Consider the following 18417-nt stretch of genomic DNA (forward strand, 5'->3'; position numbering starts at 1 on the left):
AGATTAATTCCGACGCTTACAAATCGCCGCAAATATCCATTCCCAGCGCGTTTTCAAAATAACACTGCAACTAACTAGCTAAGCAGTGACAAAAAGCTTAAGGCGGCAATATAGGCATGCAGGCATGAAATTATATATATTAGAAAAATGCTACTTTAGTCATTCTATTTGCCTCTTCATTTTGACACATCATGTATTTTAATTTTGTTTTAATTTTTTTTACTTAATAATTAAGAAATTGACTATTAATGTATTGATATTTTTTTTTTTATATTTTTTAAAAATGTTTTCAAATGATAAAAAAATATTAATAAAAAATTGAAAAAAATAAAAAGAAAATTTTGAACTAACTATAAGATGAAATGGTGCATTTTGAGAGGTAGAGTAGCACCGCTCTATATATTGATGATGGAAAAGTATTGTTTGCAACTTTGTAAGCTTAATTTTGATCAGTTAACCACTATCCTTAATTATTTGGGGCAAATGAAAAAGAGTAAAGAAAACTAAGCTTTAGAAACAAGTACTACTCTAACTAGATAGATCATATAAATATATATATATATATATATCGGCCAATTAATATACATGAGAGCAGATAAAGTAGTAAAAAAATTATAATCAATAAAAGGATTTTAGATTAATAGTTTTTACTACAAACAAAAGTACTACTTAATCGTTTCTCTGAGTGGGACGACATGATTAATTATGCAAAGTATCCTTCTATTCTGCCGTCTAGCTAGCATGTATCGATGGGAGTGCAATCCCTAATGTAGTTCTATTTTTTTTCTTTTTAAATATTTTTTAAACATTTCTAAACATTAATATATATATATATATATAGAGTAATGCTAGGTACAGTCCCCAAGTAGGGACTGCATGTGCAGGCCTAGGCTATTTTAACTTTAAATTTTTATAAAATTACAAAATTATCCCTTTTAAAATAATATTTTCTCTCATTTAAGCATGTGCCTGCACATACAGTCCCCACTTCAGGACTGCAAATAGAATTTCTCATATATATATATATATACAAATATATTAGTAGTAACTTGTTTAAACATTTTGAAAAAAGGAAAAAAAAAATATACACTAACGGTCAAAAATTTAAGGACAAAATCAAGAACAAACTAGCATTTTTTTTTTTAAAAAAAAAAGTAAATTAAAAAAAAAATGGTGCAACAGCGCCTAGCTAGCTTGAAGAGGCCGCTATGTGCTTTTTTAAAAAAATAAAATTAAAAATATTATTTGCTGCATTATTATGATCTCATGTACTCGATCGATGTGATATAAGAAATTAATCATGTGGTACTGCTTTTTTTATTTTTTATTTATAAAAGGAACTCATTCCATTCATTTAAGAGAACATATAACTTTGACTTCGAATAACAAGTCAATTACAAACGTTAATAGAATCTCAGTACACTATTATGACTGACATTGTCTAGTCCAGACGGCTTATCTCTAAAGACCGAAGTCTAAAAGATAGCACAACTCTGTTCCCAACAGAGTTTACAGTAACCAAACATAAAACTTCATACCCAACTAGACTGAGTATAGAGAAATCAAACCCCAACATCACCGACAACGCGGAGGGGGGACAACACCCTTTAGGCCTAAGTCCGAATGGACAAATGTTTTTGGATTTTTTTGTTTTCTTGAAAATAAAGATAATGCATAATTAAAATACAGAGAGAAAACACAGTAAAAAAGAAAAAACAGTGCACAAAAAACGCCTCGGAAGGGAAAACCGACGATCGATCTTGGAAGATCCAGAGTCGCCGGTTCGGGAGCAGCCCCGCGTTGCTACGGCGAAGAGCTCCTTAGTGGCGCGTGAAGGACACGCACCGAGGAGCTCGAAAATTTCATCCCGCGCATGCAGGCTACGCTCTACTCCGGTTGGGGCCGTGTTCGGTGGACATGTAGATCGGCGGCTGGGCAACCTCCTGGTGGGGCGCGTGTTGACTATATGGACCCCAAAGATCACGAACGCCGATACTCCCTTTGTTTGGCCTGGAAAAATAAAAAAACTAAAAACAAAAACAAGAAAAACCAGGAGGGAGGGAGGGAGGGAGGGAGGGAGGGGGAGGGGGGGGGAGGAGCCGAAGCTCCCACCCCCTCGATCCGATCAGAAAGTTTTAGAGAGAGCGGGAGTTTTTGGTTCGCTGCGTGTTCGTGTTTGCGTCAAAAGCCTAACAGGGTAAAATCTATTCTTTCCATCATGTGGTACTGCTGAAGCAACTTATACACACGTTCGCATGCACGGCCATATATATAATATATATTTAAAGTCTGATCTCTAACTAGTTAACTGTACATTAATATTCTCTCTTTTCTTTTACTGTTCTTTTCATTGCATATATTATTTGGCTAAGGAGATTGACTTGCTTCAAATTAAACCGGCAACAAATATATATTAAGAGATATATATAGAATAATAGGACATTTATTACTTAAATTATTAGGCCATGTAACTAGAAAGGAAAACCGTTGAAAGTCTAAATGGAAGTACTATATATAATATGCAATCTTTTTGCTATTTTAACTGAAATTAAGTACCTTTTAAGGAGTATAATAGTATTTCATTTTATTTCACTTTGAAAGGATTGCAATCAATTTTGCAGTACGTCCTTAAAAGGTGAAATTAAGGAACATATGATGCCAATATTCATGCAATATGTTAATATCTTAATTTGCACAATAGACTAGAAGTGAGGAAAGAATCATCTCTATCCCACAATCGTGATTCAGGTTTCGATACGATGTGCTTCATGTTTATCCATGAAAGTAAAAAATAAAAAAACAAATAAAAATAAATAAAAATAGACCCATAGATTTACTTGTTATTAGTACATAATAACTCGGCAAGTTTGGCAATTGTGAGAGTCAATGGAGAGATAAGGATAGACAAGATTCTTGGAGCAATAAGGTTGAATACTCTCATAATTTTACCTCAATCAGTGGAGAGATGTTGAGAGATATTGGAGCTTTAACGGCAACTAATTCAAACCAAGATAGTGATCCAATAGATAAGGAATGCACATAAGTTGTCAACCAGATTTATAAGGAGCATATCAGTCGACAGATTTTATGAGATTTTATTGTTTTTTTTCCATCTTTATATGATGCATTCATGTTTCAATACATGCATTTGTATTGCCTCTGTGTTCACGTTGCCATTAATAGAAATAAAATCATTTCTTTTCAAAATTCCTATTTCTTATCTTTTTCTTTATGGTATCAAGAGCCATTGTGAACACTGTGGTGTCACATCTCTACTTTCACTGACTGCAATTTTAATCATTAGCGCATCATAATTTCTATAATTTCTTTCTTTTCTTTTATCTTTCGCTCTCTTCTTCCGCCATGGCTACTCTATCTCTCAATGTTGGCAACTTCATCACACTCAGACTCACCCCCACTAATTATCCCTTCTGGCGTGAACAAGCCTTAGCTCTTGCAGAGAGTTAAGAATTGGTCGACCATCTCACAAATGAAAATCCCGTTCCCACCAAATACCCCACACCAAATCCAAACAATTCCACAGATGTTGAAAATTTTGTTCCACAAATAATAGATGCCTACATAGCCTGGCGAAAGTCTAATCGTCTCCTTCGTGGGTGGATCATCAGGACAAACACTCTCAAAGGAAACTCTCGGACTCGTTGTTGGCCTCGACATAGCTCATGCAATATGGGAAGCACTCAAAAATGCATATGCCCAAGAATCGCAAGAACGCGAATTTACACTACGTCAATAAGTAACTTATCTTCGAAAAGAAGATGACAAAACCATTACAGAACACATTCATACATTCAAAGGTCTATGTGACAGTTTAGCAACTATTGGGAAACTTGTTCCCGACCAAGAAAAAGTATATTGTCTTCTTACCAGTCTTGGTCCTCAATATGAGACCCTCACAACTACCATGTTGAAGCCCCCACAACCTTCATACTTTGCGCTGGTTTCTCAACTCCAAAATTTTATCAAAGGCGCAACTAGTTTTCTAGTCATACAGATGTACCAGCTTCATCACTCACCCATCAAATGGCATTCTATGGTCAGCAACAGTAATGCTCCCAACAAACTTCCTCAGGATATCATGAAACCTCACATAAGTTCACATCCAATGGGTGTGGATTCCAGGCACAACAACCCAGGGACTCCAATCGGAGCTACACGAACAGTCCTTTTACCAACTCACAACGCTGTCCTCCACCACCAAGCGAGCGTTGCATGATTCCTACAGAGAGGGACAAATACCGTGATCAACAGTGTCAATACTGTGGGATGATAGGTCATATTGCCAAGATCTACTAGTGGGTGCCCAAAAAGTCTACTCATCATGATGAAATTCCACAAGCGCTTGCAGCACTTACCTTTTATAATCACTATAACAAATACTAATCAATAGTTATACTAATCAATAATCATTATAACTTTAACTAATATTTATACTAATACTAATATAGTTATACTAAATCACTATAACTTATACTATTATAGCTATACTAAATAATTATAACTAATACTAATATATAGTTATACTAATTAGGGCTAAGCTTCGACTCCGACGAAGTCAGAGTTGCCGTTTCCAAACTCCGGTCGGAGCAAAATTTTTATTTCGACTCCGTTCAGAGGTCGGAGCTCTGAACGAAAGTCGAAACTCTGAACGGAGCTCGAAGCTCTGACCGTCTATTGGGCTAAAAAAAAAAATATAACTACTTAAATATTAAACATTGACTTTTGGAAAGATGATGACATGCATATGGCATACCTGTGTCTCTGAATATGGGTTCAACAAAGGGGTTGGTAGATTCCCGTCGAAATCCTCATAATTGAGTTGAAGTGGTCCTACTGCTACATTTACATTACATAATATATTAGAGTATAGAGAGAGCAATCAACCAATTTAAGGCATCTTGGGACCCATGTTTTTTGTATTTTTGCTCTCTAATTAATTTGTATTTTTGGGGGTCTGATCAGGTTCAATCTCTAATTGACATGATAAATGATATAATATCAACCAACATCAATCTTGTAATATTGTCTCCAAATATATTAATATAATAATGTGAACAATTTCTTTTGTTAAATCAATTATATGCAAAAATTAATTTGACCCATTACATTACATAGCACTATTAACAGAGGTAGGTGTGTCTATGACTTGATCTAAAAATAAATATAAGACTAATAAGAGTATCATGTGGTGGGTCCTTGTTTCAGTCTTTGCTCGGATCGAGCAAAATGTAATGTAACTACATAAATATAATTATATAAATATGATCATCAAAGCCCAAGTCTAAACCTGTAAAAAAAAAATACTGAAAAGAAAAAAAAAAGCTTAAATACAATAGTTTAAAAACTAAATAACATGTATGATGTAGTCATAAGTTATAACAGTCTCATTTGTAACGTAATAACAATATTAACTTAGCCTTGAAAGATAACTACATAAATATTAAATACGGATCTCATTCAAATCTCAATGGTCCATTGGTCATGCCTGAAATGAAGATAGAAAACTGCAATCAATAAATAAAAAAAATTGATAATAAAAAATCGAACACGGTAAAAGTAGAATTTGATTCTTACCAATAAATAGGGTTCTCTCAACTTCATCCCACCTCTCAAGGGGCATCCGTCTCAGACTCTCAGTCATTGACAATTATGTTAGGGTTCACAATTAGGTCTATAAAATAATAAAAAATAGAAGTTAGAAACATTAAAAATAATTAAATAATCATTTAAAAGCATATAAAGTTAACCGATTCAAACCTATAGCTCTCGGCATCAACGCCAACGGTATCTAGTCCAATGAGCGTTTCACTTATCCAATTCTGTGTGCAACTGAGGGCATCTACGGTTGACGGTAACAATGAACTTCGTTAAGCATCCAACACATGACCTCCAGTGCTAAATACCAACTCTGAGGCAACCGTAGTGATAGGAATAGTTAGCACATCTCGGACGATACGGGAAATGACTGGATACTTGGTGGAATTAAACTTCCACCAAGTTAATAACTAAAATAAAGCACTAGGTGCCTCGACAGCTTCCATAAAATATCGTTCAATCTCAGATGTACACTACATAATATTCCTTGTTGCAATGAGTTGAGGATACTGCTACATAATATCATGGCATGTAACCCTTACAGATGGGTCAGTATCACCTAAGGAAGCTGTTGACCCCGTCGGCCTCGAATGTGAGGAGCTACCAACTGCGGATGAAGGCTGACAACTATTGGTGCAGTGGCTATATAGGTCATCAATATCACTTTCTAGCACTCTAATAAACTTTGCAATGTTCACTGCCCTGAAGACAGAATTTACCCAAAGTTCTAGAACGGCCAACTTATATCGGAGGTCAAGGATCATAGCCACAAATAGTAATCTATTTATCTTCTCAATATTCTCCCAATATTTATCATATTTGGTATTCATCCACGTAGCCATAGCAGATAACAATCTCCTAGAGTCAGTACAACTATTTTTCAAGTGGAAGTGAAGCTCCTAGAGCTCGGTAAAGTACATGTTCGCAGTAGTATATTTGGATCCGGATATCCGTATGGTTATGTCATAAAAAAATTTTAAAAATTCAACAAAGTACCTCACACTGGTCCAATTATGTGCGTCCGGCGCACCGAGCCCCTGTCCTGCTGGCTCCAACAAAGCATACCCCAAGCCCCCATCCTTGACCTCCATCCGCTCGAACTCTTTTTGGTACTTCTGTGCCACATCCAACATTATGTATGTAGAGTTCCATCGAGTCGAAGCGTCCAAGCACAACATACTAGAACATTCAATTTTAAGATCTTCTACTATTGTCTTAAACTTGGCAAGCCTTTGGGAGGAACCCCTCACATATCGCACAATGTTGCAGACTCGGGTAATGGAATCATCAATCTCTTTTAACCCCTCAACAACTATGAGGTTGATGATATGAGCATAGCATCGAACATGAATAAACTTGTCGGCCCGAATGACATCATCTTTCATCGTCATGTTCCGCTTAAACCAATCAATTATTGTTTCATTGGTATTGGCATTGTCAACTGTAATACACAGCACTTTTCGAATTCTCCAGACCTTTAAACAATCATCCATCTTCACCCCAATGGGTGCAACTTTATGATCCACAATTTCTTTGAAGCCAATAATTCTTTTATGCAAAATTCACTTACTGTCAATTTAGTGTGCTGTGATACACATGTAGCAGACATTCTGTATGGACGTCCATGTGTCAATCGTAAACAACACTATCTAGCCAATGGTAATAAAGATCTTCCTCATCTCCGCCTTGTCCTTCGTATGCCTTTTCATACAATCTTGCATCACCATATACCGTGATGGAATGGGAAATCGGGGCTCAACAAAGTTTAGAAACTTTCGAAAGCCTATTTTCTCAATTGTGGTAAAGGGCATCTCATCAGTAATTATCATCTCTGCAAGCATGTCTCTCAACATTTTTTCACTATATTAAGGGATGACCAATTTCTTAGTCTGTGTACCATCAGTGGCTATAGAAGTTTGGTAATTGAGGTTGGTCTGATCAGTGGCGGCCAATCCCTTCGCGATCTTATATCGTTGGCAACCATTTAGATGTGCTATTAACACACTGGTTCATTGCTTCTTCGAATGGCATCCACAAAGTTGCCCACAGTATGGCATCTTGCTACCGGCTTCGCAATATCACCAGGAATTTTGGTGAAATACTCTCATGTCCACGACCTTTTCTTAGAAGGTTGTGGTGGTTGATCTTGGTCAAAGGGCATCTCATACTCTTCGTTGAATATATCCACATCATCTATATCTACTGGGAGTGGGAGTCAACTACTCGCACAAAATATAGCTGCTCTAGATGCCGCTGCTCTAGATATAACTGCCCTAGATGTGGCTCTAGGGGTGGAAGTACCCACCGGTGTAGGAGTTGTAACATTGGTATTTGTCACATCCCCTTGTGGACGATTGCCTCCACTAGGTCTAGGATCCATATCATAATCAAAGAAGTTGAAAAAATAAATTAGAAGCAAAAAATTAGTTTAAAAAATAACTAAGCTATATTAAAAGGCATCAACTCATTTAAGACGGAGAAAAATCATCCTCGTAGCCATAGCAGATAAATAAAATCATCTTGCACCATTTCTTGCACACACATATATAGAATTGATAAAAAAAAAATGATAGAAATAAGAACATGAACAATAAATCAGTGTTTATAATACTTAATATATCTATTTATGTACAACACTAGTGTGCAGTGTGCATAGTAACTCATTTGCATGCTAAGCATTTCTCTTATCTCCAGTATTTCAATCATATCCTTCTACAGTGCGTACAAGTTAAGTCTAGTTTTTACTACAAACCCTAAGTTTGTAAATGGCAAATATTGTCAAATTAAAAATAAATAAAAAGGTAATTTCCACAAGGTACTTATTACCAAGAATTGGGATTAGTTAGTTTTAAATTTTTAATTATTGAGTTTAAGTACTCTTGATCGATGAAGGATCTATATATATATATAATACATATATATATATATATATATATATATATATATGTATGTATGTATTATATATATACATATATGTATGATCGAGGCAATATATAAAGGCCACTTAGACTATTCATTCTAATCAGGTTTCATTCAAAGTTTAATATGACAATAATTATAAGCCTAAGCTAAGCTATATATACATGATGCGGCATCATGGCCTAATGGTATGATATCATTGATGCTTGTCCAATTATATATGACGTCATGGCCTAATGGTTTTGTCTTTTGTTTTCCTTCTTCTTTCCTTCTTCTTGTTTATAAAGTAGTTGTTTGCTGCTTCAGCATTTAAACAAGCAAGCAGTACTGATTATCCATCAAGAATTGGTGCATGTTTTCTGAAAACTTTTAAGCAATATTCATGTCATGATGATGACCATCTAGTAATTACGAGATCGATGAATCAGCTTATATAATATGGGTGTATATGTTTTAGCGTATATATGCTTAACAGATCGGAGGATACTACTTCTTCTTCTCGAAGATTCATTAAGATTATTTTTCAGGTAACAAACTAGAAATTTTAAATTTTTCACACACGTCTGTTGTTTTTCCTAGGCATCCTTTTTATAATTTGTTGCCATTCTTATTTCCCTTCTAAAGCTTGGAAATCTAAATTTATTTTAACATGAACTGAGAAATTAACATTGTACATTTGCCTAAATTGAGATTGTCTAAACAATTATCATCATCTTAGAAGAGGATTTCAGTTTTCAACCAGATCTAAATAGTCCTGTTTTCATGTTGGCATCAGTCTGTTTTATCCAATCATCCTGGTTGTTACAATACATGTCCCTTTTTGGTTCATGTTGTTCTCCTAGAATCTAATACGTGAAATTACCACCATTTCTTTTGGCTATATCTATTTAATTTAATAGGACTCAAAAATATTTAGTGGCATTCATTTCAAAAACTACATTGAAAATTTCCTTTTCCTTTTCCAGGTATTAGAAGCTGTGGGTCCTATTATTTTCCCGAAAACTCTATTCAACCCCCGGTTCTCTAACCGCACGGCACACTCCTGACGTGGCCGAACCCGGTTCTTGCCAATGTCACGGTTCTTTGCTATCCCGAGCTGCTTACTCTCCCTATTCTCCCTCAGAGTGACTCGCGCATCTCCCTCCCTCTCCGTCCCTCTTCTCCCTCAGAGTGACATTGACATTGGCACAACGATTTGAATCGTCTACGAGCCTCAGACCTCTCACCCTCGTTCTCCCTCAGACCCTTGTAACCTGATACTCTTCTCTCTCAGGCCTTCCTTCTCACCCCGACGCCCTAACCCCAAAATCAGTGGTATACTATGAAATCCCCAAAATCCCGAACCCTAGAAAGAATGCATCGAGCCTCAGACCTCTCACCCTCGTTCTCCCTCAGACATCTCGAACCTCATACTCTTCTCTCTCACGCCTTCTTTCTCACCCCGACGCCCTAACCCCAAAATCCCGAACCCTAGAAAATTTCTACGAGCCTCAGACCTCTCACCCTCGTTCTCCCTCAGACATCTCGAACCTCATACCCTTTCTCTCTCCCCCCTTCAGCCCCAAGCAGCTGAAGACCCATCTCCCTCACCCCCTTCAGTAGAAGAAATCTTCGTCGAAGGTATTTTTTTTGACCCAATTCATTTTAAATGTCTACCTTTGTGTCAATGCTGCGTCTGTCTCTCTCAGAGTTTCTGCATTCTTTGTTAGGTACACGCGGACCGATTCAGCTGAAGACCCATCTCCCTCAGCCCCTTAAGTTTGAAGAAATCTCCGTGAAAGGTAATTTTTTTTTGCAATTCGTTTGAAATGTCTACCTTTGTTCGCTCAGAATTGCTGCATTTTTTTATGGAGACACACTTTAATGGGACTCTGAATTGTCGCACATGTTTACACATTAAATTCTGGATTTTTTTTATGCTCTGCGTCTGAATTAAAATGTTAATGGCCATGTATAATTTCTATGGTACAATGCACAAAAGCAAAAGCCGATGACTGAAAACTTTTTTGGACTCCAAATAAAAAACCCTTTAGAAATTAGGAAACATCCATTGTAAATTACATTTTGTTTTTGTAAAAGCTCTCTGTTATGAACTATGTTAAATGTTGAATGTAAAATAATATATAAGCATACAGTTAGCAACAATTTGCCAAAATAGTTTATGCCAGAGAAGCTAATGTGCTTGATAGTGGCTTGGATAACTTGGCATGTTAGATTTTAAAACAACATAAATCATGGCCGTCACAGAGAATTGATATTCTCCTTAGATGGAGCACTAATAATGACGTGCTCAGATTTTCGAAATGGTTCTTCTTTCTAAATTGGCATCTTAGACACTTCTTCACATTAAGTATAAGCTGTTTGGATTTATATGCCTTGTCAACATCTCTTCAACACATGCTTGTACAGGAGCAATGTTATAGTGCCCGTTTTGAAATATGTATAATTCCATATAGGTTTTTCTTTGTTCTTTTCATTCTTCTTGATGCATGAACAACATAGTAGATCAAGGGGAGTGTTAGAATACCCAATTTGTATGGGGGTGCTCTGCGTCTCAATTGTGTTAGCATTTGAAACTTCAAAGTAGATGAGGAACTTGAATATGTGAGCTAAAATAGATGTGAGTTGGTCATTGCTAGGATTTTTAAATTAGAAACTTTATTAGAATAAGAAATTGACTAACCTTCCCTTTTCTTTACCACAATAATTGAAGTGAAGAACTTGAACAACAATCCTAAGCCAGAAAGTGATCAATAAGTTACAAACTGAGCTTGTGCTTTGCTTTGCTTTGTAGAATCTCGGTTGTAGGCTCTCATTCCGAATTGTTCATGCATAACAACTTGCTGTGAATTCCCAAGGGGTTTTTTTTTTTTTTGTTTTTACAAAAGTTGGGTGCACATGGAAAGTGAAGTGAAGTGAAGTGAACAAATTGTCCATCACCACTTGGGACCACTCTCATTATCATTAACAATGCCATAAAACTTGCATATCATGAATAGCAGCAGCAAGATGTTCCATTATATGAAGTTCGGGCATCCGTTTCTTCAAAATGCTTTTTATCTTCAAATTTAGATAATTTTATAAATAACTGACATCGGCTTCTTCAAACCCATTTCATATTAAATTTGATCTACAGTAATTTTATCTTTCTTTTCAAAGATGAAAAGAACTGTTCCAAATCTAAATGAATTGTTTATTGTTTTCGGCTCCTCTCCCGCAATTTCTTTCTTTCTTCTTCTTCCCTCTTTGTCTCCCGCGCCTCTTCTTTCTTCTCTTCTTCCCTCTGTCTCTCACGTCTCTGCCTTCTTCTTCCCTCAGATCCTGAAATCGGCTGCTCTCCTCCGCTACGCAGTCCCAACTCCATCGTCAGATTGGCCAGAAGCTGCCCACTCCTCGGCGTCGAATCGTGCCTCTGGTTGTGGTAGGTACACCACCGCATATCCATATATTTCCTCATCAAACTTGTTCTGGGTATTTGTACACCGCATGAAAAGAACATTGTGTGTATTTGTTCTGGGTATTTTTTGCTTCAATGGTTTACACGCTTCTGCGTATTAGGTATTCGTTGCTTAGTCTCTTTGGTTTACACGGTTTAGATTGTGTGTTGATTTGAAATTAACTCAATTGAAATACATTGGTTCAATTGAGTTCGAGCTTGGTAAAATAAATAAATAAATGACTCAGATTCTAGCTCTTAAACAGTATAGTTGAGTCGAGTTCGAGCACCTATGCTTAAATTCCAACTTGTTTACAACTCGGTGCACCTGTTCCATGAGCTCATCCAACACAACAAACTCTAAGACATTCAAAGTCCATCCCAGTCAATCCAATATTATATTTCTACCATCCATCTACGTCCTGGGAAGGAATAGCAGCTTTAAGATATTTAAAATAGTGTTTCAGTGGGCTGAGATGGGGTTGGCTATCATGCTTGTTACACTAGATAGTTTTCCTTTGATCTTTGTGTGCTTTGGAAAGCCTTTTCTCTGAGAATTGGAAGAAATAGCAAAGTTTTCTGGCTTCACTATTATAGAGCTGTTAAATTGCATTTGCATATGGAAGTCTATAAAGAAGTATCATATCTGATAAATACATCACAACCAGCCTTATAGGAACCATCACACACATTTGCTGCTATTAGAATGACAGTCTCTTGCAGATGGAATCGTAAACCCTCTTCTAGCATACTTTTAGCAGCAGCATTCTCCTTGGATGTTTTGGCTTCTGGTGCCTATGTTGATGATTTTACATAAGTTTGAATATAGGCTGATTTACCTTTGTTGATGGTTTGAATATACGTTCTGGTTGGAGAGGATGGTTTGAATATAGGCTTATTTGAATATAGGCTTATTTGAATATAGACTGGTTTGAATATAGGCTTATTTGAATATACGTTCTGGTTTGATATTGAGTACCTTAGCACAATCGAAACCATGACTGTCTCTTGTGTTTTCAATCTGTTTTGTGTTTTCAGTGATAGCATCCATGTTTGTTTTGTGTTTTCAGTGATCACAGTAATTATAAATATCAAATGAGTTCTGTTATCAAGAACAAAAATACAGTTATGTTATGCACGTTATCTTTTGGAATTCCTTTACCTGTATCATCCACCTCAAATACAAAGTCCATAGTATTTGGATCATGTTGGGCTGTATCCACCACTTCAAAGTCATTATATGCTTGACTGCTCTTGTATAAAAAGCAAGGCAAGCAGTTCTGTTTAGAAGCATTGATTGAATTCTGCAAACCGGGTTTCCTAACCCAAGCTCGAATGGTTACATGCCCCTCAGAAGTAAATTTAACTGCATTGCTTAGTAAATTACACAGTATCTGAGTTGGTCTTTAGATGGTGAACTTTTTTCTGGAAAGGAAGGCATGGGGTGTGGAAACCATTTTGCTAATACCAGTTTAGAGTCTGGTATGGTCATGTTGATATATTGCGTGACAACAGAAATAAGTTGGTCTTCCATCAAACAGTTTAGAGTCTGAGTTGGTCTTGCGTGATGTGAGTATCACAAAACTGTTATGGTCATGTTGAAGCTTCCAGAGATGAAGCTGTTGGCTCCCAGGCGACTTTTGGAGACAAAAATACCAAAAAATTAAAATTTACTCTAACAACAGAAATAGAAGAAAAAAAGAATAAAAATTATAGGAGGTCTACTTCATTAAAGTGTAAAAATGTCTACTTCGCATGGCTGGGGATACATTAACTAAAAAATGTTTAATGGCAAAGATCAGAAACTGCACTCATGACTCTCAATAACCTAAGAAATTCTAACTTTGAATACCTCTTCAATTTCTGGCTTTCTGTCTTTTTAATAAACAAGAGTCATGCATCTTGTTAGCTTTTAGATAGATTTATACTTGGTTGGTTAAAAAATCAATTAATGTCAAACAATAGATGCACAATAGATGCAGACAGAAACATAGAATCTTGTTAGCATATTAACATGCATCTTAACTGCTTTTAGATAGGATTATACTTGGTTTGAAAAAAATAATAATGTCCAACATTAGAAGCACCTAGATTTGTTGTTAGCATTCCCCTATAATGTCTGCACTTTGTTATCTCAGTGTTGCACTTAAAAGTAGTCATCTCTCTTTCATCACGTAGACCGACTATGGCATCGAGTCAAGCGTCATCATGTGTAGTTAATGATATTGAAATGGAATCACCGAGTTGTTGGTGTGGTTTGAAAGCGCCATTAAAGATCTCCCACACCCACAAAAATCCTGGAAGGAAATTTTATGCTTGTCCGACTTATGGAACGGTAAATAATTTGCCTCTTTTTTGTATTGCAGTTGAATGCATGTACCAAAATTCTCTCTTGTAATTAAATATGAAATTCTTGAATTATACACAGGGAGAAACAAGATGCCAATTCTTCATTTGGGCAGATATACTTCAATCAGTAATATCTGAGAAGTACCTGACAAGAGAGAATGAAATTCGGAAGAGGGAGGATGCTTTGTTGTTGCGTGAGTATGAAGCTCAAAAAAAAGAGGACAAACTATTAGAGAGAGAGAAAACGCTGCAGAAACAAGATGACGACCTTCATAAAAGGATAGTAGAGAATAGGGTTGTACGTATTTTGTTGTGTCTCTATTGGATTGTATCAGTTGTAATTGTTTTTGGTTGGTTCTGAATGTAGATGCCGAGTGGTTAGAAATGAAAAAAGACTGATGGAATCCTAACATGTATGATATATTATCTATGAATATAATTATGACAGCTTATATGTATATGAAGTTCACTTTGTTTTGCGTGTAGTTGGCATAGCCATTTTTTTCTTATGTAGTTGGTACAGAGCATAATTCTTTGTTCAACTGAAGCACATGAGTATTAAAGCTACGGTTGGCATAGAATCATGAGTATTTGCTGCGGGTAAGATGTATGGAAAACCGAAGCACATTACGCCTTTGCTGGTACCCACGAACCTGCCTTCAAGTTAAGGCATACGGTTTGGTGAATATAGGTCCAGACATACTTTCAAATCAGGCCAACACTAATAAGTTAATAATAAAGTAAACTTTGAGTGAATTGTAAAATAAAATCCACCCATTTCTTCTGCTTCCTTCTTTGGTTGCTAACGATACACCCACAAAAGGTAATGGTCTGGGACATCCTTGAAAGTGTAAACAAAGTGCTGTAAACAGCTATTCATCATCATCACGACCTGTCTTAAATGAAGCTTTTGGTGGATAAGCTTCAAACTATAGAGTTAATACATTAATACATTGACTTTTTTTTTCTTCCTATAAAATGATTAACATCACGAAACTGGCTACCCGTAAATCATCTGAAGCTACGGCCAAACCACATCCTAAAGCCATGAAGGCAGATTCAACTAAAAACTCATCTCATCAGAAAGCTACGGCCAAACCACAAAGCCAGATTTTAGTAAAAGAATTTAGTGAAAAACATATAATAAAATATCTACATTAATCATACCAATCATGCTGTGTTTGGTAATGTTTAGGGAAAAACATTACCAAACACACAAACAGATGAGTTTATTCAAGTAAACATAAATGGCCCCAGATCCTAACACAAACATCAGCTATTATTCAATTAAACACAAACTATTGTAAAACTGGTTCCAGTTGCTTCAAAATATAAAAGCAACCATTAAAATGAAATAGTCAATGTACCATCACAACCCATGTCCATAGAGGTTCAAGCACTCAGGATTGACGCAAGAAAATTACTCAATATGTTTGTACAAGAGTTTGTTACAAAGAAGGCAAAACCAGCTCCAGACTCTACTCCATCAGTATAGTCTCATTTCATTGCCCGGGATCATGCATGTAATACTTCATTCAGCACTCTACCAAATAAACATCTCCATGGTTGTACAAGAGTTTGGGAGGAATTGCCCGGGATCATGAGACGAAGACTGTAATCCTCTTATACATTGAGTCTCCAAGCCCTGTTCATTATAATTTAATCAGTCCAAGTTGTGAATTATAATAGGCTGTATGACTAACATGATCCTTTTATATAGTGACATCCAAATGATTTATAAAAACACTTACCAACAGCAGATTTATCTTAGTAATAGAAATAAAAAGGCTATCTTTTTCAGCTAATTAACCGTTTCAATTTCCAATATTGCCTCCACTTAATTTGCAAGATGTCCCAGAGAATTTAAACTTCCAGAAGACAGACTTACATATACACAACCGTTTCAATTTCTCCATGCAGTATTACATCCAAAAATCCACAAACTTCAAGTTAATATCCAAAAAAACAATGAATAAAAGCACTTACCAGCGTGAGTATGAGCCCGGGCCAAAGCATGCTCCTTCGGTACAACCTTAGGAAGATCCATTTCTTTTATGCATATGAGCTACACACCTATAGAGCAATAACCATTGCCTCCCATTGAACAAGTGCTGGAAGGGAAGCATAAAGACCACTTCTACTTTTCTTTGAAATAAGCAATGAAGGTTCAGAAACTACAGACTTTGACCAAGCCCACATGCTCTTTCTCATTTTCCATATGTCTCATTTCAACTCCAGAAACAACTCCTGCATCTATTAGGATGCATTTCTCACCCAACTTTAGGATTTCAGAATGTCCTTCACATCTATGGCCCCAAACTATTGTAAAAATCATAACTTGAATAAAAAAAAGAGTGGCTGACTCATTAAAAAAAATGTCTTCGAAAACATCATGAGTGCATCCATACCTTCTCAGAATTTGCTAGGGCCTCGTATGCTTTGGTCTCACACTTCCAGTATACTCAAGCATGTAAGTCCAAATCTTCTGATGTGGCATCTGGACCACTTTAAACACTCCAGAAAAATTTTACTTCGCATATGAGACATCATTTACTTCTGATGTGGCATCTTGACAAAATGAAAATAGTTAGAAAACTACAAAGAACAAGATACACAGCCTAAGTAACAAATAAAACATAAAAGCATTAAACGAAACAAGGTGGCATGGTTTAGGGAACTTACTTTTATCAGTCCTGAAACTTGAACTCCTTCCACGTCATAATGTGATAGAAACATAAGTGTTTCTCCTGAACTCTAGAAACATAGATTTGGGTGTCAGCAATATTGTATAAACTTTGAGAGCCTAACAAAAACAATATTGTGTCAGCAATGTTATTGTCTGAATTAGTTAAAACTCATACCAAATAATTTGCAACATGTCTCACACTTACCAACAGCAGAAAAAGCTAGTAACAAGTGTTGTAAACAGCTACCCTGCAATGTAGCTGGAAATAGTAAAATACAGAATCTCTTATGAACTGCCACCATATTCGCTTTCAAACAAAATGCCCAAAACTCTATCTTCCACCATACTTCCCAAAAGACCGAGATCTCCAAAATATATATACGCATTCAGCAGGCCAATGCTCATGGCAAAATCCATCCATAGCAAACTAGAGAACTCAGGATGCTTCCACCATATTCACTATCAGCCAAAATGCCCATATTTCCCAAAAGACTGAGATCTCCAAAACACATATACACAATTAGCAGGCCAATGCTAATCAAAAAAAGAGGACAGTATGTACGCTATGTTCCATGGGGCAAGCTTGGCGTAGCCTGAAAAATATTAAAAATATCAAAATATTTTCTCAGAATTTGCTTAAAAACAGAAAAATATATATGCCAAGAGGTAGGAATAACCTCACACCTCGTCATCGGCCAGAGGCCTTACTTGTGTTAGAGTACTACATTGCATTGGGATAACAACCTCGTCAACGGTAGCACCAACTTCTGACACCGGCAGGTCGATATTAGTGGAGTCTTCGTCAAATAGATTCCTGTATGTCTAAATTGGAAAATAAAAATTTACATCTATTAGGAACAACATATGTAACTCTTCCACCAGAATTCTATACAACTGACGATGCAAAATGTAATACCTGTGTCTTCTTTCTCTTCCTTGTAGCCTTCTCAACCATTGGGACCTTTCTTCTCGTTGGCGGTCTCCCTTTCCTCCGAACAACGTTCGGGCTTAATATTTTCTTATCCTTATCGGCAACCACGTTCTCTTTTAACTTTGCTGAACCGGACTCAGGCTCTAATCCTACACACTTATGCTCAAACTCATCCAACATATGGAAGAATGCATTCACATGGTCCTCATTTCGAGATACACGCGTCGCAAATCTTAGACATCTTTTAACGACAAGCTCATACCGTCGTGCATCCGCATTGACCCGTAAATCATCATAGCTACTCTTAACAAGTGTGTATCTTCTCTTTAAGTCTTTCCTCCATCTATCCAACACATATTTATCTGGCAACACATGAATGTACTTCATTTGACATACTTTCAATCCATGCCTACAGAGAATCCCCCTCATCTCAAACAGGGCACACGTGCATTTAACTTCGCATTCGTCTTCATTGAAGTA

The 18417-nt window shown here is 36.4% G+C and overlaps 1 protein-coding gene across 1 annotated transcript; it reads left to right on the top strand.

The window, feature by feature from the left end:
- Positions 1–9890: 9890 nt before the first annotated feature.
- LOC118349049 lies at positions 9891–14829 on the top strand. The gene is made up of 4 exons (XM_035692515.1): positions 9891–10155; positions 10245–10316; positions 14110–14306; positions 14400–14829. Exons 3-4 carry the CDS (start codon positions 14157–14159, stop codon positions 14679–14681), a joined length of 432 nt encoding a protein of 143 aa, XP_035548408.1. The 5' UTR covers positions 9891–10155; positions 10245–10316; positions 14110–14156; the 3' UTR covers positions 14682–14829.
- Positions 14830–18417: the final 3588 nt, after the last annotated feature.

Source organism: Juglans regia, chromosome 7 (genome assembly GCF_001411555.2).
Source record: "Juglans regia cultivar Chandler chromosome 7, Walnut 2.0, whole genome shotgun sequence".
Taxonomy (NCBI): Eukaryota; Viridiplantae; Streptophyta; class Magnoliopsida; order Fagales; family Juglandaceae; genus Juglans; species Juglans regia.

Bases quoted from the DNA above. Each gene is read 5' to 3' on its own strand.
- LOC118349049 (XM_035692515.1), top strand. From the start codon at position 14,157: ATGGCATCGAGTCAAGCGTCATCATGTGTAGTTAATGATATTGAAATG. The intron at 14,307-14,399 runs GTAAATAATTTG...AATTATACACAG, and splicing joins CTTGTCCGACTTATGGAACG to GGAGAAACAAGATGCCAATT.